Below are 15923 nucleotides of genomic sequence, written 5' to 3'. Positions count from 1 at the left end.
ATGTGTTATCGAAGAGGAAACTGAAGAACTCGGTGAAAAACCTCTCCACGACCCTTTAAGTCGAAATCGATCCACTAGAGAATAAACTTGGAGTACATGAATAACAAAGACCCTCCAAGCCTAGTCTACCCAATGTACTTGATCCCTCCAAGCTCTTGCTACCAACGGACTTCTCAGAGTCATGTCTTCTCTAGTTTTCTAGATCTCGCAATACGCTCGATTGCATCTGCCAAGTCTCACTGGCTTCTTTTGGCAAATCCCTAAAGCTTCCCAAGCTCCAAAATACTCTCTACGCTCTGAAAATGTGTAGGTTGTGTTTGGCTACAAATCTCCTCTCAAGGTATGACAATGGGAGAGGGAAGGAGAAGATGTTACAATGATTTCTCTCTAAGAATGGGTAGCTCTCTCTCTCTAAAAGATGGGTGTGTTGTGTTGTAGAGAACTTATCTAGGGTCTTTCTCTCTGAATGGCCTCTTATAATTTTGTGGGTAATGAGGGTATATATAGTATGTGTGAAGGGTAAGAAAGTCACACTTAAAATCCTCTAAGCAGAGAGTTGCATGGGTACCTCGCGGGTTGGCCCTTCTCATGAGACAGTCGCGAAATTGACAGCCTGACACGACTCTTCAACTTCCAGTCATGTGCTTCTCATGTGCCCTTTTCGCAGGAACCCTTCTCGCAAGCTACTCGCGAGCCAATCGCAAAACTACACTGATTCTTCATTTCATGCTTGATTCTTCACCAACTTAATACTAAACCCAATACAATAAAATCCCACAAAATACAATGAACAAAATAATGCAAATACAATACTTTTTGTCATGGAATAAAGCCAACATAAAACATAGTTGTAAATCACAACTTTACATATTACATCTATAATATTTTCACAACGAATCCTACATGACAAGTTGTTATTGACGGGTAAGAAAGTAATGTCAATGGTTGGCCCAATTTAAAACCAGTAACAACTAGTCATCTAGAATTTTTCGTAAAATTATTATAAAAGTACTATGGACATAGCATTATTCTATTTTTGTTGAACCCAAATTCTTGAGATTCTCAAGTTGGGTGGTCAATAACTTTTTGTAGGGTAGACAAAACAGTTTAGTTTAAAAGAAATTGTTTATATAAAATATTTTTTTTGCAAGAATGATTTTTTTTTTGGCAAGTCAGGGTGGTCTTGTAACTAGCCTCACTTAGTATTTATCTAGTTTCCATCTCTGAAATTGTAACATTATTTATGGAACAATTTTCTGGCTTAATTTCAGAAACCTTTGATGATTTTTCTTGAACAATGTTGATAAGATATGCAGGTTGTTTTGGAGCAAGGAGTTGAACAGTTTCACTTGAAAGCATAGTTGAAACATCTAGCATGGTAGGTCTATTTGTTGTCTGGTCTTGTACATATATGCATCTCAATATTTCAGTTGAAGGGCATGACTTATCTATTATTGTTGGGTCTATTAGCTCCAAACCTTTCCCTTCATTCCATAATTGCCATGCCTGATACAAGACTAGTTGTACACACAATGTTAACTATTATATTCAAAATCTCGTGTATAAATTTAGAAGAGTTAATTGCGAAACTTACATATCCTATAAGGTTGAGTGGAAACTCAGAGTGATAGCAACTATTATTTTTCATGCTGCTCACGATTTCCAATAGTAGGACTCCATAGCTGAATACATCAGTTTTTATTGAAACAACACCATTCATGGCATAATTTGGCGACATATAACCACTAAAATAATAATTGACCAATAAAATTTAGTGTATGAATAAGCACATATATGCATACACACAAATAGAATTAAATTTTGCTTACTTGAAATGCAATGAATACTTACTTGTTCCAACAATTCTATTTGTGTTTTCTTCTAATCCTTTCAACCTAAAAATTCTAGCCAAGCCAAAGTTAGAAATTTTTGGATTCATATCCTCATCAAGCAAAATATTGCTTGCTTTTAAGTTTCGGTGAATTACTCTTAGTCTTGAATATTTGCGAAGATAAAGAAGTCCTTAAGCAATGCCTTCAATGATGTTGAAGCATTTTTTCAAATTTAATAAAGACTTTTTTGTAGAATCTAATTCAAAGTAGAAAATAATTGCAAGCAAATGATAAGTAATGATTGATTGCGTATAATTAAAAAAAAAAATCCAATAAGAAAAATTTCCTTGTAATGAACATATGCCCTACCAAAGAGGAAGAAGTCTAAGCTTTTGTTGGGCATGTACTCATAAATTAGAATTTTTTCCTCTTGCTAAATGCAAAACCCTAACAGTTGTACAAGATTTGTGTGTTGGAGTTTGGCAATAAGAATAGCTTCATTCTTGAACTCTACCAATCCCTGTCTAGAACTTCTTGAGAGTCATTTTATTGCTATTTTTTGCCCATCATATAATTCACCCTGAAAATATATTTCAATAGTGAAATCTCACTCACATTATCTAAATCTGTTTCCATTTTTATTATTTAATTTTCTATCAAGATTCTACCTTGCCCTTGGCCAAAACTCAAGTGTTGATTTGACAAATTGTATTAGTGAGCTAGGCTAGTTCTTAAGTTCAAAGTTTGTACCAGAAAAATAAATAAAGAGAGCATTGGGTCAAGGTGGTACATTTAGTTTGAATAATAGTTAGATGGTTAAAATTCTTAGGTTTCTGCATAAGTTTTGTGTATGGTTGATTATAATAGTATTAAAATATGTTGTCTTGATTTCAAACCTTATTTCCACTATCCACCATACCACCCATTTAAAAAACTTAAAAATCATTTAATTGTTTAATCATATTCAAATTTAATCCTACACACAAATTGTGTGACGCTCGAAGAAAATGCCAGTCACATCTACAGTTACACCTTAAAAAGACTAGTCAAGTTGTAATTGAATCTCCTTGTAATTACTTGTAAATTGAAGATCAATCTTGTAAAAACTCGATATGCTACTCAGCCTATGGCCACATAAAACACACTCAAAAAATCTAATCAAATCAAATCCACACAATTTGGGATATCACAATCTCCCCCACTTAAATTTTTGATGACCTTATCAAGGCCCACATTGTATTGCAATGACCCTAAACCACATGATGTTATTAAGTTTGCTTAGTTTCTCTATGTCATGTGTAACAACTTGAGGAAAATGCTAGTCACATCTACTTTGACACTCCAAAATGGTTAGTTAAGTTGCAATCAAGGCTCCAGAAACCCAAGATCCACTTTGTAAAGGCCCAATATATGCGATTCATCACACACCCGGACAATACAAACTCAAACAATTCAATCCAATCAAATCAGCACAATTTGGTGTATCTCACACACACACACACATCTATGTAGAGAGAGAGAGAGAGAACCTTATAAACCGGTCCAAAACCACCTTCTCCTAATTTATTTTTAGTTGAAAAATTTCTTGTGGCAGCAGAAATGGTTTCAAAGCTGAAGATTTGCAATTCATGGCTATCTTGCCTATCATTATTTTGTTTCTTCACTTTGTCACGTACAGTGGACGATGTTGCATTACCTCTACGTTCTTGTAGAAGTATCTTTTGTTTCTTCTTTCTCTCCCCTAATTAACAAATATGCAAAATATAATTTGAAAATTTTGTGTTGCTTTATCATCAATATATAATATATCTAAAAAATCAATGGTAAGAATATCAATTACCTTCCGCTACGTATTTTTTCACTTTTGCATAGCATAATAAGCACAACAAGGCGATGATGATTCCCCCTACTGCCACAATGAGCCATATCCACCACTTATTTTCTCGCCGCCTGTTCGTCCTCACGTTCGTATTGCCATCCCAAATAACTGGCTGGTCCCCTATTTCATCATGAGATGTTCCAAAATAGAATCACATTACATTAGTATGACTTAGTCAATAATATGATATAATAATCAATTTAATATACCTATGATTAGTCATGTAGAGAAATTATGTTATATGACTTCTAATACTAATATACAATTATATAGTGAAAGAATGACATGTACAACTCAAAATTTAATTTTAAAACAAACAATTATAGTAGATTGTTAAAATAAAATAGCAAAATAAATTTCAAACTCATAAAAACTCTTAGTTGTAAAATTTTAATCCGAGTTGTATTTTTAAGAAATTTTTGAAACTTTGACAATAATGTTTGATTTGAGCAACCGTGTTGATTATTTTATTTTACTTAATTACTGTGTTCTATATAACATAATGGAAAAATCAAAAGTGTACAAATAATATTAAAAAAAGAAAGAAAGCATTGACTTGTTGCAACTACACCACGTATAGCAGAAGATATATTATGTAATATATGATGTAATATGATTTGGATATGAACCTATATAATGTTAATTTTACTGTAAATTTTGATGACAACAATTGATATTATTATATAATTTCACAATTCTTATATTGTACAATAGAGGTCTTATAATTTCACCTAGAATGATTTTTTTTTTTTTTTTGGTATACCTTTATATAGGTTTTAGTCACAATTTATGTGAATATTGGTTAATTTTAGTTAATAGCTACTCATTGAGTGCGTGGATTTAATTGATTTAAAATTTAATGATTTTAATTAATATGTTTTACAATTTAAGGTTTAATTAGAAACCACTCAAAAAATTCAAAATAATTATATAATTTAAATAAAGGGAATTAATTTGGCTTAAAGAGGATATAATCACTTGTCATAGAGAAAATATTACCACTTTACGTAACCAGACTTCTAGTTTGCTACTTTTATTATATTATTGTAATAGTTACTAGCTCATGCAATGTATGAGAAAGTTCTATAAAAAAAATTTATACGTGATAAATATTTTGTTAATAAGTATAATAAATAAAGCAGTCAATAGAGAGTTTGTATCAAAATAACTTACCTAGTTTACTTATAATTTACTCAGAAAAGATCAAAGGAAATTAATTAGATTTTTTTTAGTGTTGGGTGCTTTATCCAAAAATATGGTGAATTCTAATTAGTTTAAACAAACATAGTTGAATAATATTTGAAACTCTAAAAACCAAACTAAAAAATATATATCTATATGATGATGTGGAAAGTGGTAAATCTTCAAAAGCTTTTGCCACTACATTATAAAAAGTTAACAAAAAATCAAAAGTTTTCATTTTATAGTTTAACAATATTTGCTAACTAGTGCAGTGCAGGAGAAAGTTTGACAATATTTATATATAATAAAATTTTAATTGATAGGTATTAATATCTACAAAGTCAAATTAGATAATTTGTATTAAAAAAAAAAAACAGAGAGACAAAAACAATTATCTAATATAATTAAAATTTGTACTCAAGATCAAACCTAATTTAACCAAATTTATTTAATGCTGAGATGCTTTATCCAAACAGACAATAATTTTAATTATCTACCTTATAAATTCTAATTATTAGATAAAAGTAACATGTTTTTTTTTTTTTTTTTTTAACCAAAAGAATTTGCAACTTGTAAGGGCGGTTTTTGGGGCCCAGGCCCAGCAAGCAGGCAATTCTGGCCCAAAAGACCCTCAACAATGAATTTGTAGAGAGTGGGTCACAGAACTAGGTCTTGACAGAGTAAACGTAATTATTAGTAAGCCATGCAACCATTTGAACGTGTGGATACTTCATTAAGTTTCCTGGGATAACAGTCCATGGGGCTGTATCTTATGCTTTGTTTACAGAACTCCTCTCTCTCTTTCTCTTTTCCTTGCTTTCCTCTCTCCAGTTTCCGATCCCCTAGTCATGGGGATTTTCTTCTCTTATATAGCATCCTTCAATTGATAATGGCCCTACACTTGTTAACCATCTGGGCCTCTACTTGAGTGTCTGTCTCATAGGACATCCTCCTTCTTTTTTGTGAGTTGCACTGACCAAGATAATACTATTCTCCTGTCTTTTCTACATTAATGCGACTGGAAAAGTAGCTTCCTTGCATTTAATGCGGCAGTTGTGGTTGCCCCCTGAACGTCTAGCATTTCCCTTCGATTTGGGACGATTTCTCACCATGTAAAGGGTGTGCGTTGGACTCCCATTTGGTGCGTCCGAGGAGACACTCCTCCTCGGACGCCCCTTAAACAAGCCCGGCCCAACAGGATTGGGCTGGAAGTCCTCTGGCCATGTCTTCACTTCCTGTTATGGCTGGGCTTCGCACGGGTACCAAGGCCCACTGTTGACTGATGAATTTTACCCCCACAATAGCCCCTCAAAATTTCGGCTCTTTCTTCTTGGTCCAAGGAGGAAAGGCGGGATTTTGATACCTACTGGACAGTTCATTGTGGATTCCTACTTCACACATGCGGGGGTGTGCCCTCGCGTGCCTCATTAATGCTGAAGGCATTTAATGACCCGGGGGCAATTAATTGCAGCTTTTTGGAGTTTTACGCTCTTTCAATCCAACGGTTGGGGATCAGATCAACGGTGGACATTATTTTATTTGCTCTAGGCGGGAGCATGTCTGTCCAACTCCCTCTGAGTATATAAGGTTTTAAAGGCGTTCATTCCTCACTTCTGACGAACACTCCAGTATTCAGAACGTCTCAGTGCCTTCTCCTTCAGCACGCTTTTACCTTCGCCGTCATTCTGTTGAAGATTCCGTCGAGTTTCTTACCCGTAAGTGCGCACTTCTTCTTCATTACTATTCTCTAGGCAAACTCCCTTCGCGTTGTCTAGGATTAGGGGGAATGGGTAGGCTTGAAAAAATGGTAGACTCTCCGGTCGGTATGGCGGGCTTCAGGGTGAAGTATCGTATTCCACCAGAGGTAGGTTTAGAGTATTGCCATCAGGAAGAAATTTTGTTCAAGAGGAGGACGGGGGAGGTCGCAATTCCAATGATAGCCTTCGTGGAAGGAGGAATGACAATTCCAATGGGGAGAATAACTAGGAACTACCTACGTGGTCATAGATTGGCCCTCCATCAGTGCACCGCGAACCTGTTCCGGATCTTGGGGTGCACCAACGCCTTAAACGACTAGATGAACCTCGGCCTTTCATGGCACGACGTGGTTCATCTCTATGAATGCCATAAGCTCGGTGACTCATACTACTTAAAGTCCAGGACCGACGAAGTGAGGTTGATATCCTGCCTTCCCAAGTCCAGCAAAGGCTTGAAGGACGACCATTTGATCGTCTTCGGACCATGGAATGACGACATTCACTGTCCGACTAGGGCAGGAACGCCAGGTGGGATGTCATAGAACTAGATTCGGTGGGGAGGACCTTAGTTTTGAGCTCTCCCCCACTTTTCTTTTTTTTTTTTTTTTTTTTTTTTTTTTTTTTTTAATTATTGGTTTGGTTGCATGCCTCCTCGGACTAACGTAACCCTTTTAACGGTCTTTGCAAACAAGGAGCGAACATCCCCTCGGCTAAGCTTGGTCAACGTCCCGACTCTAAATTACCTCCTAAGATCTGAGATTTTCGTAAGCGAAGACGGACAATTACGGTCGGCTCCTTTGATTTTGGACTTTGTTCCCCTTACTCGATCCTTGGTAGACGCCGGTCAAGCTATAAGGGCTGGCAGTCCAAGATTGGCACGTATTGATGTATCTATACCAGGGTTTCTTGCTTCGACAGACTTACCTCCCGTTCAGCTGCATGCCCAGCGCGCCCTTCCCGCAGCAGTTGTCCCGGAGGAGGAGGCTGGTTCTTCGCATTCATCCTTAGAAGAACAAATAGACCAGTTTCAATTTGCCGAGGAGGGAGAGGTGTCGGCCAGGGTAGTAGAGCTCTCGGACTCCGACACAGATTTAGATCGTGCCTCAGCAGCTCCTGACCCTGGTTTAGTCGTCGCACAAGTTGATACCAGCCAAGAAACTGAGGAAGAAGGAATGGACTTGAAACCAAGGTCTGACCTTAGGAGCCTTCTATCCAACAGGAACAAGGGGCAATCCTCTAAGGACGTCCAGAAGGAACAAACTGCCCCTAAGACTCATACTCCTCCTCTCCCTCCCACATCGGATGCGGCGCTATAGCCTATGCCCAATTTAAGGTGAAAAAGGCCTGTAGAAGAACCGGAGGAGGGAGTGGTTGGCCACGAAAAGGCCCGACCTCAGAAGAAGGGCAAGGAGACGAAGGAGCCCCGAAAGAAGAGGACTAGGTCCGTCGATAGTCGAGATGAGGCAGCCATTCGGAGGGAACAACGAACATGGTCGCCACGGCTCGAATTAGACGGCGCTCTGATCTCCTGGGATGCGACCCTGTGGGAATCCCAACGAGGGCAGGCATCATTCTTAGCTGACGCGTTGCAGTAGCCTCTACTCTTGCCTCGCGATATGGAGGGTCTCAGAAATACTCAGCAACCAGACCTCTTCATGTCATTGAAGAGGGACATGGCCATGGTAAATGGAATATTCTATCTTGTTCTCATATTATATACCCTATTATCTTCAAGTTTTAACAAGGTCTTTATTTCCTTTTGGGCGCAGGTCACTCAACAGATTTATATTACTGAGGAATGGGCCAAGAAGGCTCGTGAGGACTTGCATAGGGAGGCTCAGTCCCGCTCTGCCGCCGAGAAGACCGCTGGCGATTTCAAACAGGATTTTGATCACCTGAATAATGAAATAAAGGAGGTGAAGAAGGCTCATGCGAGTGCAGAAGCTGGCCTTAAGAACGCCACAAAGCAGGCTGACGATCTGCGCATACAGCTCCGCCAATCTGAGGAAAAACTTACGACGGAGCAGCAGGCGGTTTCAACGCTCAAGGCTGAGCTCGCAAGAACTAAGGAGGAGGCCCGTTTGGCAGGGAGGCTGTTGAGAAGGCTGTGGCGGCCTCATATGACCGTGGAGTACATGATACTGAGGTCAGGCTGGCCGAGGAAGTGGCCACCGTTTGCAGGGAATACATCACCACGTCCTGGGGTGTAGCCCTGGATCGGGCAGCTGTCCCGGCAGACTCCGATCTCAGGAAGGCTGAGAACATCTTTTTCCCGAAGGACATACGTGAGATTCCTGACGCAGTTGCCTTCGAAGAGCCTCTTCCAACGGACTCCTCCATTCCCGAGGCTGGGGGTACGAAGTAGGCCGCGTAGGGAAAGTTACCCGAGGACAGCCTTTGTATTAGTGAGATCGTTGCACAGGCCAAGGAGATTGCCCCGGGGACCCAAGCAGCAGATGATCAGCCCGCTCCTACTCAGGGCTCTTAGGAAAGTAGTGTAGGATTTTATTTGTTTTACCTTTTGTATCTTGTTTTGTTCTGCCTTGCTAATGTTTGTAAACAGAACCGCTTTTGGGTTTTAATGATAAAGGTTATTTCCCTTCAAATATCATTGTTTTCTCCTTTTTTGTTTTCTTCATGAATGGACGCCTATTTTGTCACTAACTGTTGAAAACCAAGCATAAGCAAATGAATACGTGAAAAGAACGATAGTTAATAATTAGGCGAAATGGCTGCGAATCTAATTTTCCCCCAAGTCCTTGGTCCGAGGAGTCAGGCAGGATTTGGGTTCTATTTAAAACCTAGTGGGAATGACTAAGCGATTAATTTCCTCCAAGTCTGTGGTCCGAAGAGCTAGGCAGGACTTGGGCTCTGTTTAACACTTAGCGAGAATCCCCTAATGGTTAATTTCCCCCAAGTCTGTGGTCCGAAGAGCCAGACAGGACTTGGGTTCTGTTTAACACCTAGGGAAAATGACTAAGCGGTTAATTTCCTCCAAGTCTGTGGTCCGAAGAGCCAGGCAGGACTTGAGTTCTATTTAACACTTAGCGAGAATGGTTTAACGGTTAATTTCCGCCAAGTCTGTGGTCCGAAGAGCCAGGCAGGACTTGGGTTCTGTTTAACACTTAGCGAGAATGGCTTAACGGTTAATTTCCGCCAAGTCTGTGGTCCGAAGAGCCAGGCAGGACTTGGGTTCTGTTTAACACTTAGCGAGAATGGCTTAACGGTTAATTTCCGCCAAGTCTGTGGTCCGAAGAGCCAGGCAGGACTTGGGTTCTGTTTAACACTTAGCGAGAATGGCTTAACGGTTAATTTCCGCCAAATCTGTGGTCCGAAGAGCCAGGCAGGACTTGGGTTCTGTTTAACACTTAGCGAGAATGGCTTAACGGTTAATTTCTGCCAAGTCTGTGGTCTGAAGAGCCAGGCAGGACTTGGGTTCTATTTAACACTTAGCGAGAATGGCTTAACAGTTAATTTTCGCTAAGTCTGTGGTCCGAAGAGCCAGGCAGGACTTGGGTTCTGTTTAACACTCAGATTACGTGGCTGCGCAGTAATACGGCATCAAGAACTATATCTTTCATTAATAATAGTACCTTTTCAGGTTGTTTACATTCCAAGGGCGTGGCACTACATGTTCATCCAAGTCTTCCAAAAGGTAGGCTCCTATGCTGGCTACGGAAGTGATACAGTACGGTCCCTCCCAATTTGGTCCGAGCTTTCCCCATGCAGGGTTCCTCGCGGTCCCCAGGACCTTCCTCAGTACCAGATCCCCTGGCGCCAATGGTCTGGATTTTACCTTGGCGTCGTAACTTTGCTTGAGCTTCTGCTGATAGTAAGCCAAATGGATCATCGCACCTTCCCTTCTTTCGTCGATGAGGTCCAAGCTCTTTTCCAGAAGTTTGTCATTGGCAGTGGGGCAGAAGGCGGTAGTCCTCTGTGTTGGGAAGTTCACTTCCAGTGGAATGACAGCCTCGGCTCCATAGGTCATTGAAAAAGGGGTTTCTCCTGTGGACCTTCGAGGCGTGGTGCGATATGTCCACAAGACATGGGCTAGCTCCTCAACCCATCTTCCTTTTACGTTATCTAGTCTCTTTTTCAATCCGTTCACTATGGTTTTATTGACCGCTTCTGCTTGTCCATTACCCTGTGGGTAAGCTGGTGTGGAGTACCGGTTAACAATTCCCAACTCACTGCAGTATCTTCTGAAGGCTTTGCTGTCAAACTGTACCCCGTTGTCCGACACCAGGGTGTGTGGGGTGCCGAACTTGGTGACAATATTTTTCCAAAGAAACTTCTTGACATCGACGTCCCTAATGTTTGCCAGCGCCTCAGCCTCCACCCATTTGGTGAAGTAGTCGGTGCCGACGAGAAGAAATTTTCTGTTCCCTGTTGCCTTGGGGAATGGACCAAGTATATCTAGGCCCCATTGCGTAAATGGCCAGGGATTGGACAATGGGTTCAGCTCTCCACCAGGCTGGTGTATGTTCGGGGCGAATCTCTGGCATTGGTCGCACTTCTTCACATACTCCAGGGCTTCTTTATGCATGCTCGGCCACCAATAACCCAGCGTTAAGGCCCTGTGAGACAAAGACCTACCCCCCGTGTGACTTCCGCAAATTCCTTCGTGTAACTCTTCCAGGATGAGTTCAGTAGTCTCTGGGTGCACACATAGTAAATACGGCCCCGAGAACGAGCGTCTATAAAACTTGGAATCCTCTGACAACCAGAATTGAGTAGTTTTTCTCCTGATTTTGTCAGCCTCAACCTTATCATCTGGCAAGGTGTCGTGCTTTAAGTACAGCACGATAGGGTCCATCCAGCTTGGTCCTGTCCTGATGTTATGTACTCCAATCCCATTGGCCTTCTTTGTTAATGGACGGATGAGCTCTTCTACCAAAATGACTCGAGGAAGGGGCTGAGCCGAGGAGGTAGCCAACGTCGCGAGAGAATCAGCATGAGTGTTCCCACTTCTGGGTACGTGCGTCAAGCGGAAGTGATGAAAATGGGTCTGTAGGTGCTTAACCCGAACCAGATACTCTTGCATTCTTTCGTCCTTTGCCTCCATGTCTCCATTTACCTGTCCCACAATGAGTCTCGAATCCGAGAACATGTCCACGGATTTCCCCCCCATTTTCCGGATCATCCCCATTCCCTCCAATAGCGCCTCATATTCGGCTTCGTTATTCGTGGCTGAAAATCCGAGTCTCAGTGACTTCTCTATGGTTATCCCTTCAGGTGAAAGCAGGACAAGTCCTAACCCTGAGCCCCTTTGATTCACTGCGCCATCAATGTATGCTTTCCACCAAGTGTGTCCATGCGGAGAAACTGTGCTGATCACCTTCTCATCAGCCCCTAGTAATACCGACACTTCTTTTCCTTCTAGTGTAGGCTCCGCAAATTCTGCCACTAGGTCGGCGAGGACCTGGCCTTTTACAGCGGTGCGAGGCATGTATCTAATGTCAAAGGCGCCCAAAATCGTTCCCCATTTTGCAATTCTGCTTGTGTAATCGGCGCTGCGCAGGATGGACTTTAAGGGGAGTTGAGTTAACACTACTACAGTGTGTGCTTGAAAGTAGTGGGGAAGCTTTCGTGTGGCCTGTACGATGGCTAAGATAGCCTTTTCTAGGGGAAGGTAACGGGTTTCTGCCTCCTGCAGTGATTTGCTAACGTAATAGACTGGTCGCTGTGTGCCGTTGTCTTCTTGGATTAGCACCAAGCTTACTGCATGTGTGGCTACTGCGATGTAGGCAAACAAAACCTCGTCAGCATCGGGACTGGACATAATCGGTGGTTGGGCGAGGTATTCCTTTAGCTGTTGGAAAGCTATAGCGCGCTCCTCATTCCACTCAAATCCTTTCCACTTGTGTAATAGGAGAAAAAATGGCCTGCATCTATCTGCTGAGCGCGAGATGAAACGGTTTAAAGCAGCTATCATACCAGTAAGCTTCTGGACCTCTTTAGGGTTCCGAGGAGGCTACAAGCTATGGATGGCTCTTATTTGGTTAGGTTTAACCTCTATGCCTCTGTGAGTCACCATATAACCTAAGAATTTTCCTGATCCCACTCCAAATGAACATTTGGTTGCGTTCAGCCGTAGTTTGTACTTTCTTAGTATTTGAAAAACGTTGCCGAGGTCTTCAATATGGTCGGGAACCAACTTACTTTTAACCACCATGTCGTCTATGTACACTTCAACGCTTTTACCCATCTGCTGTTCAAACATCCTGGTCATCATCCTTTGATAGGTTGACCCGGCATTCTTCAAGCCAAAGGGCATCACCTTATAATGATAATTCCCAACTGGGGTGACAAAAGCAGTCTTCTCTTGGTCTTCGGCAGCCAAGGGTATCTGGTGGTAGCCTTGAAAGGCGTCTAGAAAACTCATTCTAGGATGTCCGACAGTTGAATCTACCAACCGGTCTATCCGGGGCATAGGGAAGGGATCCTTTGGGCACGCCTTATTTAGGTCTGTGAAGTCTACGCAGACCCGCCATTTCCCGCTCTTCTTCCTTACCACTACCGTGTTGGCTAACCACTTGAGATAGAAGACCTCTTTGATAGCCCCTGCTTTCTTCAATCTTGCGACCTCTTCTCTCACAGCGTCGGTGTGTTCTTTCGACGGTCGTCAAGGAGCCTGCCTTTTAGGTGTTATAGCCGGATTCACATTAAGGTGGTGGCATATGAAATCTGGGTCGACCTCGGGAGCCTCATAGGGGTCCCAAGCAAACACATCTACATTCTGTCGGAGAAAAGCAATCAGTGCTGACTTCTCCTGGGGCGGTAATTCTGAACCAATTTGAAAAAACCTCTCAGGGTCTGATCTGACGAGTACCTTTTCTAGCTCCTCACACTTCACTTCCATGGCCGGTCCACCACTACCCGCAGTTGGGACCGAGGTCATTGATTGCTATAAGCCGTTCTCGGCTGAAGTGGAAGGTTCGCCATTCGGCCGTTGTGAAATTGCCGACACCATGCATTGTCTAGCCATTCCCTGGTTCCCTATTATCTCTTTGATTTGACTTCCTGACGGATACTTCACTTTTTGGTGCAAGGTTGACGACACAGCCCCTAGTGCATGAAGCCATGGCCGGGCCACAATAGCTGTGTAGGGGGAGTATGCATCTACGACAATGAAGTTCACTTCTACCACATTCGAGTCTGTTTGCACGGGTAACCTAATCATGCCTCTCGGGATGACGATTTTTCCTTCAAAGCTGACCAGGGGGGAATCGTATGGCGACAGGTCTTCCTGCTTCAAGTTCAGCCCCTTATACAAATCCGGGTACATTACCTCCACGGCGCTGCCTTGATCAACTAACACCCTTTTCACGTCATAACCTCCTATTCTGAGCGTGACGACTAGGGCATCGTCGTGGGGTTGAATAGTTCCTTGTTTGTCTTCCTCCGTGAACCCGATTAGTGGCGTGGCACTCCCTCTAGCTCTCTTGGATTCCCTGTCGTCTGGCTCAATCGGGAAACTACTTACTGACATTACCTTGAAGGGGACAGAGCCTGTCCTTCCAGGTGTGGCGAGAATGACATTAATTGTGCCAATGGGTGGCCTCAACGTACTTTGTCTGGTTTCATTGTTCGATGGTTCCTACCATCCTTCAGGGCAATGCAGCAGATGTCTCAGCTTCCTGTCTCGGACGAGCCGATCTAAATGGTTCTTCAGGTTCCTGCAATCATCAGCGGTGTGACCTGGCTCCTGATGGTACGCGCAATACAGGTTCTGATTGCGCTTCAAAGGATCTCCAGCCATCTTGTTCGGCCACTGAAAGAAAGGTTCATACTTCACCTTCTCTAGGATTTTGTGAAGCGGTTCTTGGAACACAGCATGGACTGCCTGAGCCCCAGTAGATCCGGGCTGCTCTATATAGTCTCTTCTCGGTCTGTTACTTTTGTTAAATCGTTCCGACCTAAAGTCCCTCCTCTCGTGAGGGACGACCTTCGCTTTACCCTTCCCCATCTGCTGGTCCTCCTCAACCCTTTTGTACTTGTCAATTCTGTCCATGAGTTGGCGCACGCTGGTGACTGGCTTTCCAGTGAGGGACTTTCTTAAGCCATGTTCTGTCGGCAAGCCCCTTTTGAACGTACTGATGGCGACGTCATCATAATTCCCTTCTATCTCGTTATACATTTCCCAGTACCTATCCGAGTAAGACTTCAGCGTCTCTCCTTCCCGTATGGACAATGATAGGAGGGAGTCGAGGGGCCGAGGGACTCTAGTGCTGGTGATGAAACGGGAACCAAAAGCCTGCGTCAGCTGCCTAAAGGAATCTATGGAGTTCGGTTGGAGGGCATCAAACCATCTCATCGCCATGGGTCCCAAGCTGGATGGAAATACCTTACACATTAACGCCTCGTCCCTAGAGTGGACGGCCATCCTCTGATTGAATTGGCTTACATGCTCTACTAGGTCGGTCCGACCATTGTATATGGTAAACGTTGGTTGATGGAACCGCCGAGGAAGCACTGCCCTCTCTATTCTACGCGTGAACGGCGACTGAGAAATGCGATCCAGGGCCTTGCTCATGGCATCGTTGGCTAGGCCTTGGTAAGATGGGCTTTTGCGGCTGCGTTTGCGAGGCCTCTTTTCCTCGTAGGAAAAGGTCTCGCTTGGAGGGGTTCTTGATCTTCACCGGTATTTGTTATCCTCGTCACTGCTAGTGCCCGAGCCGGGTGAAGGACGTTTCTGCTGTGCTTGGCGCAGCTTTTTCCTCAAATCATCAATCTCTTGTTGTAGAGCCTTTCGATCGTTTTGCTTATGGGATGCATGATCCTTCCCTTTTGAGCGGCTTTTACTCGTGTGAGGTGTTCACGCTGCCCTCTCGCTGATTATCTTGGTCTTTCCCTCGTTCGATATTTAAAAAATTGTCCTGCCGTTGAGAATCTGCACGTCCGGTTTGGCGCGGGCCTGATCCTTCCATTTCTTACTGTTTCAGTTGTTGAGACACAAATTCTTCCCACAGACGGCGCCAATTGTAAGGGCGGTTTTTGGGGCCCAGGCCCAGTAAGCAAGCAATTCTGGCCCAAAAGACCCTCAACAATGAATTTGTAGAGAGTGGGTCACAGAACTAGGTCTTGACAGAGTAAATGTAATTATTAGTAAGCCATGCAACCATTTGAACATGGGGATACTTCATTAAGTTTCCTGGGATAACAGTCCATGGGGCTGTATCTTATGCTTTGTTTACAGAACTCCTCTCTCTCTTTCTCTTTTCCTTGCTTTTCTCTCTCCAGTTTCCGATCCCCTAGTCATGGGGATTTTCT

General features: G+C 42.7%; 2 protein-coding genes across 2 annotated transcripts; both read right to left on the bottom strand.

The window, feature by feature from the left end:
* Positions 1-9299: 9299 nt before the first annotated feature.
* On the bottom strand, positions 9300-12432 carry LOC126727897 (uncharacterized). The gene is made up of 3 exons (XM_050433795.1): positions 11044-12432; positions 10447-10914; positions 9300-9314 (listed from the first exon to the last, which is right to left on the bottom strand). The coding sequence occupies exons 1-3, from the start codon at positions 12430-12432 to the stop codon at positions 9300-9302; spliced, it is 1872 nt and encodes a 623-aa protein (XP_050289752.1).
* A 1818-nt stretch (positions 12433-14250) lies between these two features.
* Positions 14251-14790, bottom strand: LOC126727896 (uncharacterized). The gene has a single exon (XM_050433794.1). It carries the CDS (start codon positions 14788-14790, stop codon positions 14251-14253), a length of 540 nt encoding a protein of 179 aa, XP_050289751.1.
* Positions 14791-15923: the final 1133 nt, after the last annotated feature.

The sequence above is a fragment of the Quercus robur genome, chromosome 5 (assembly GCF_932294415.1).
Source record: "Quercus robur chromosome 5, dhQueRobu3.1, whole genome shotgun sequence".
NCBI classification, from domain to species: domain Eukaryota; kingdom Viridiplantae; phylum Streptophyta; class Magnoliopsida; order Fagales; family Fagaceae; genus Quercus; species Quercus robur.
The sequence above is the reverse complement of the archived record's forward strand: the minus strand, read 5'-3'. Positions and strand labels throughout refer to the sequence as shown.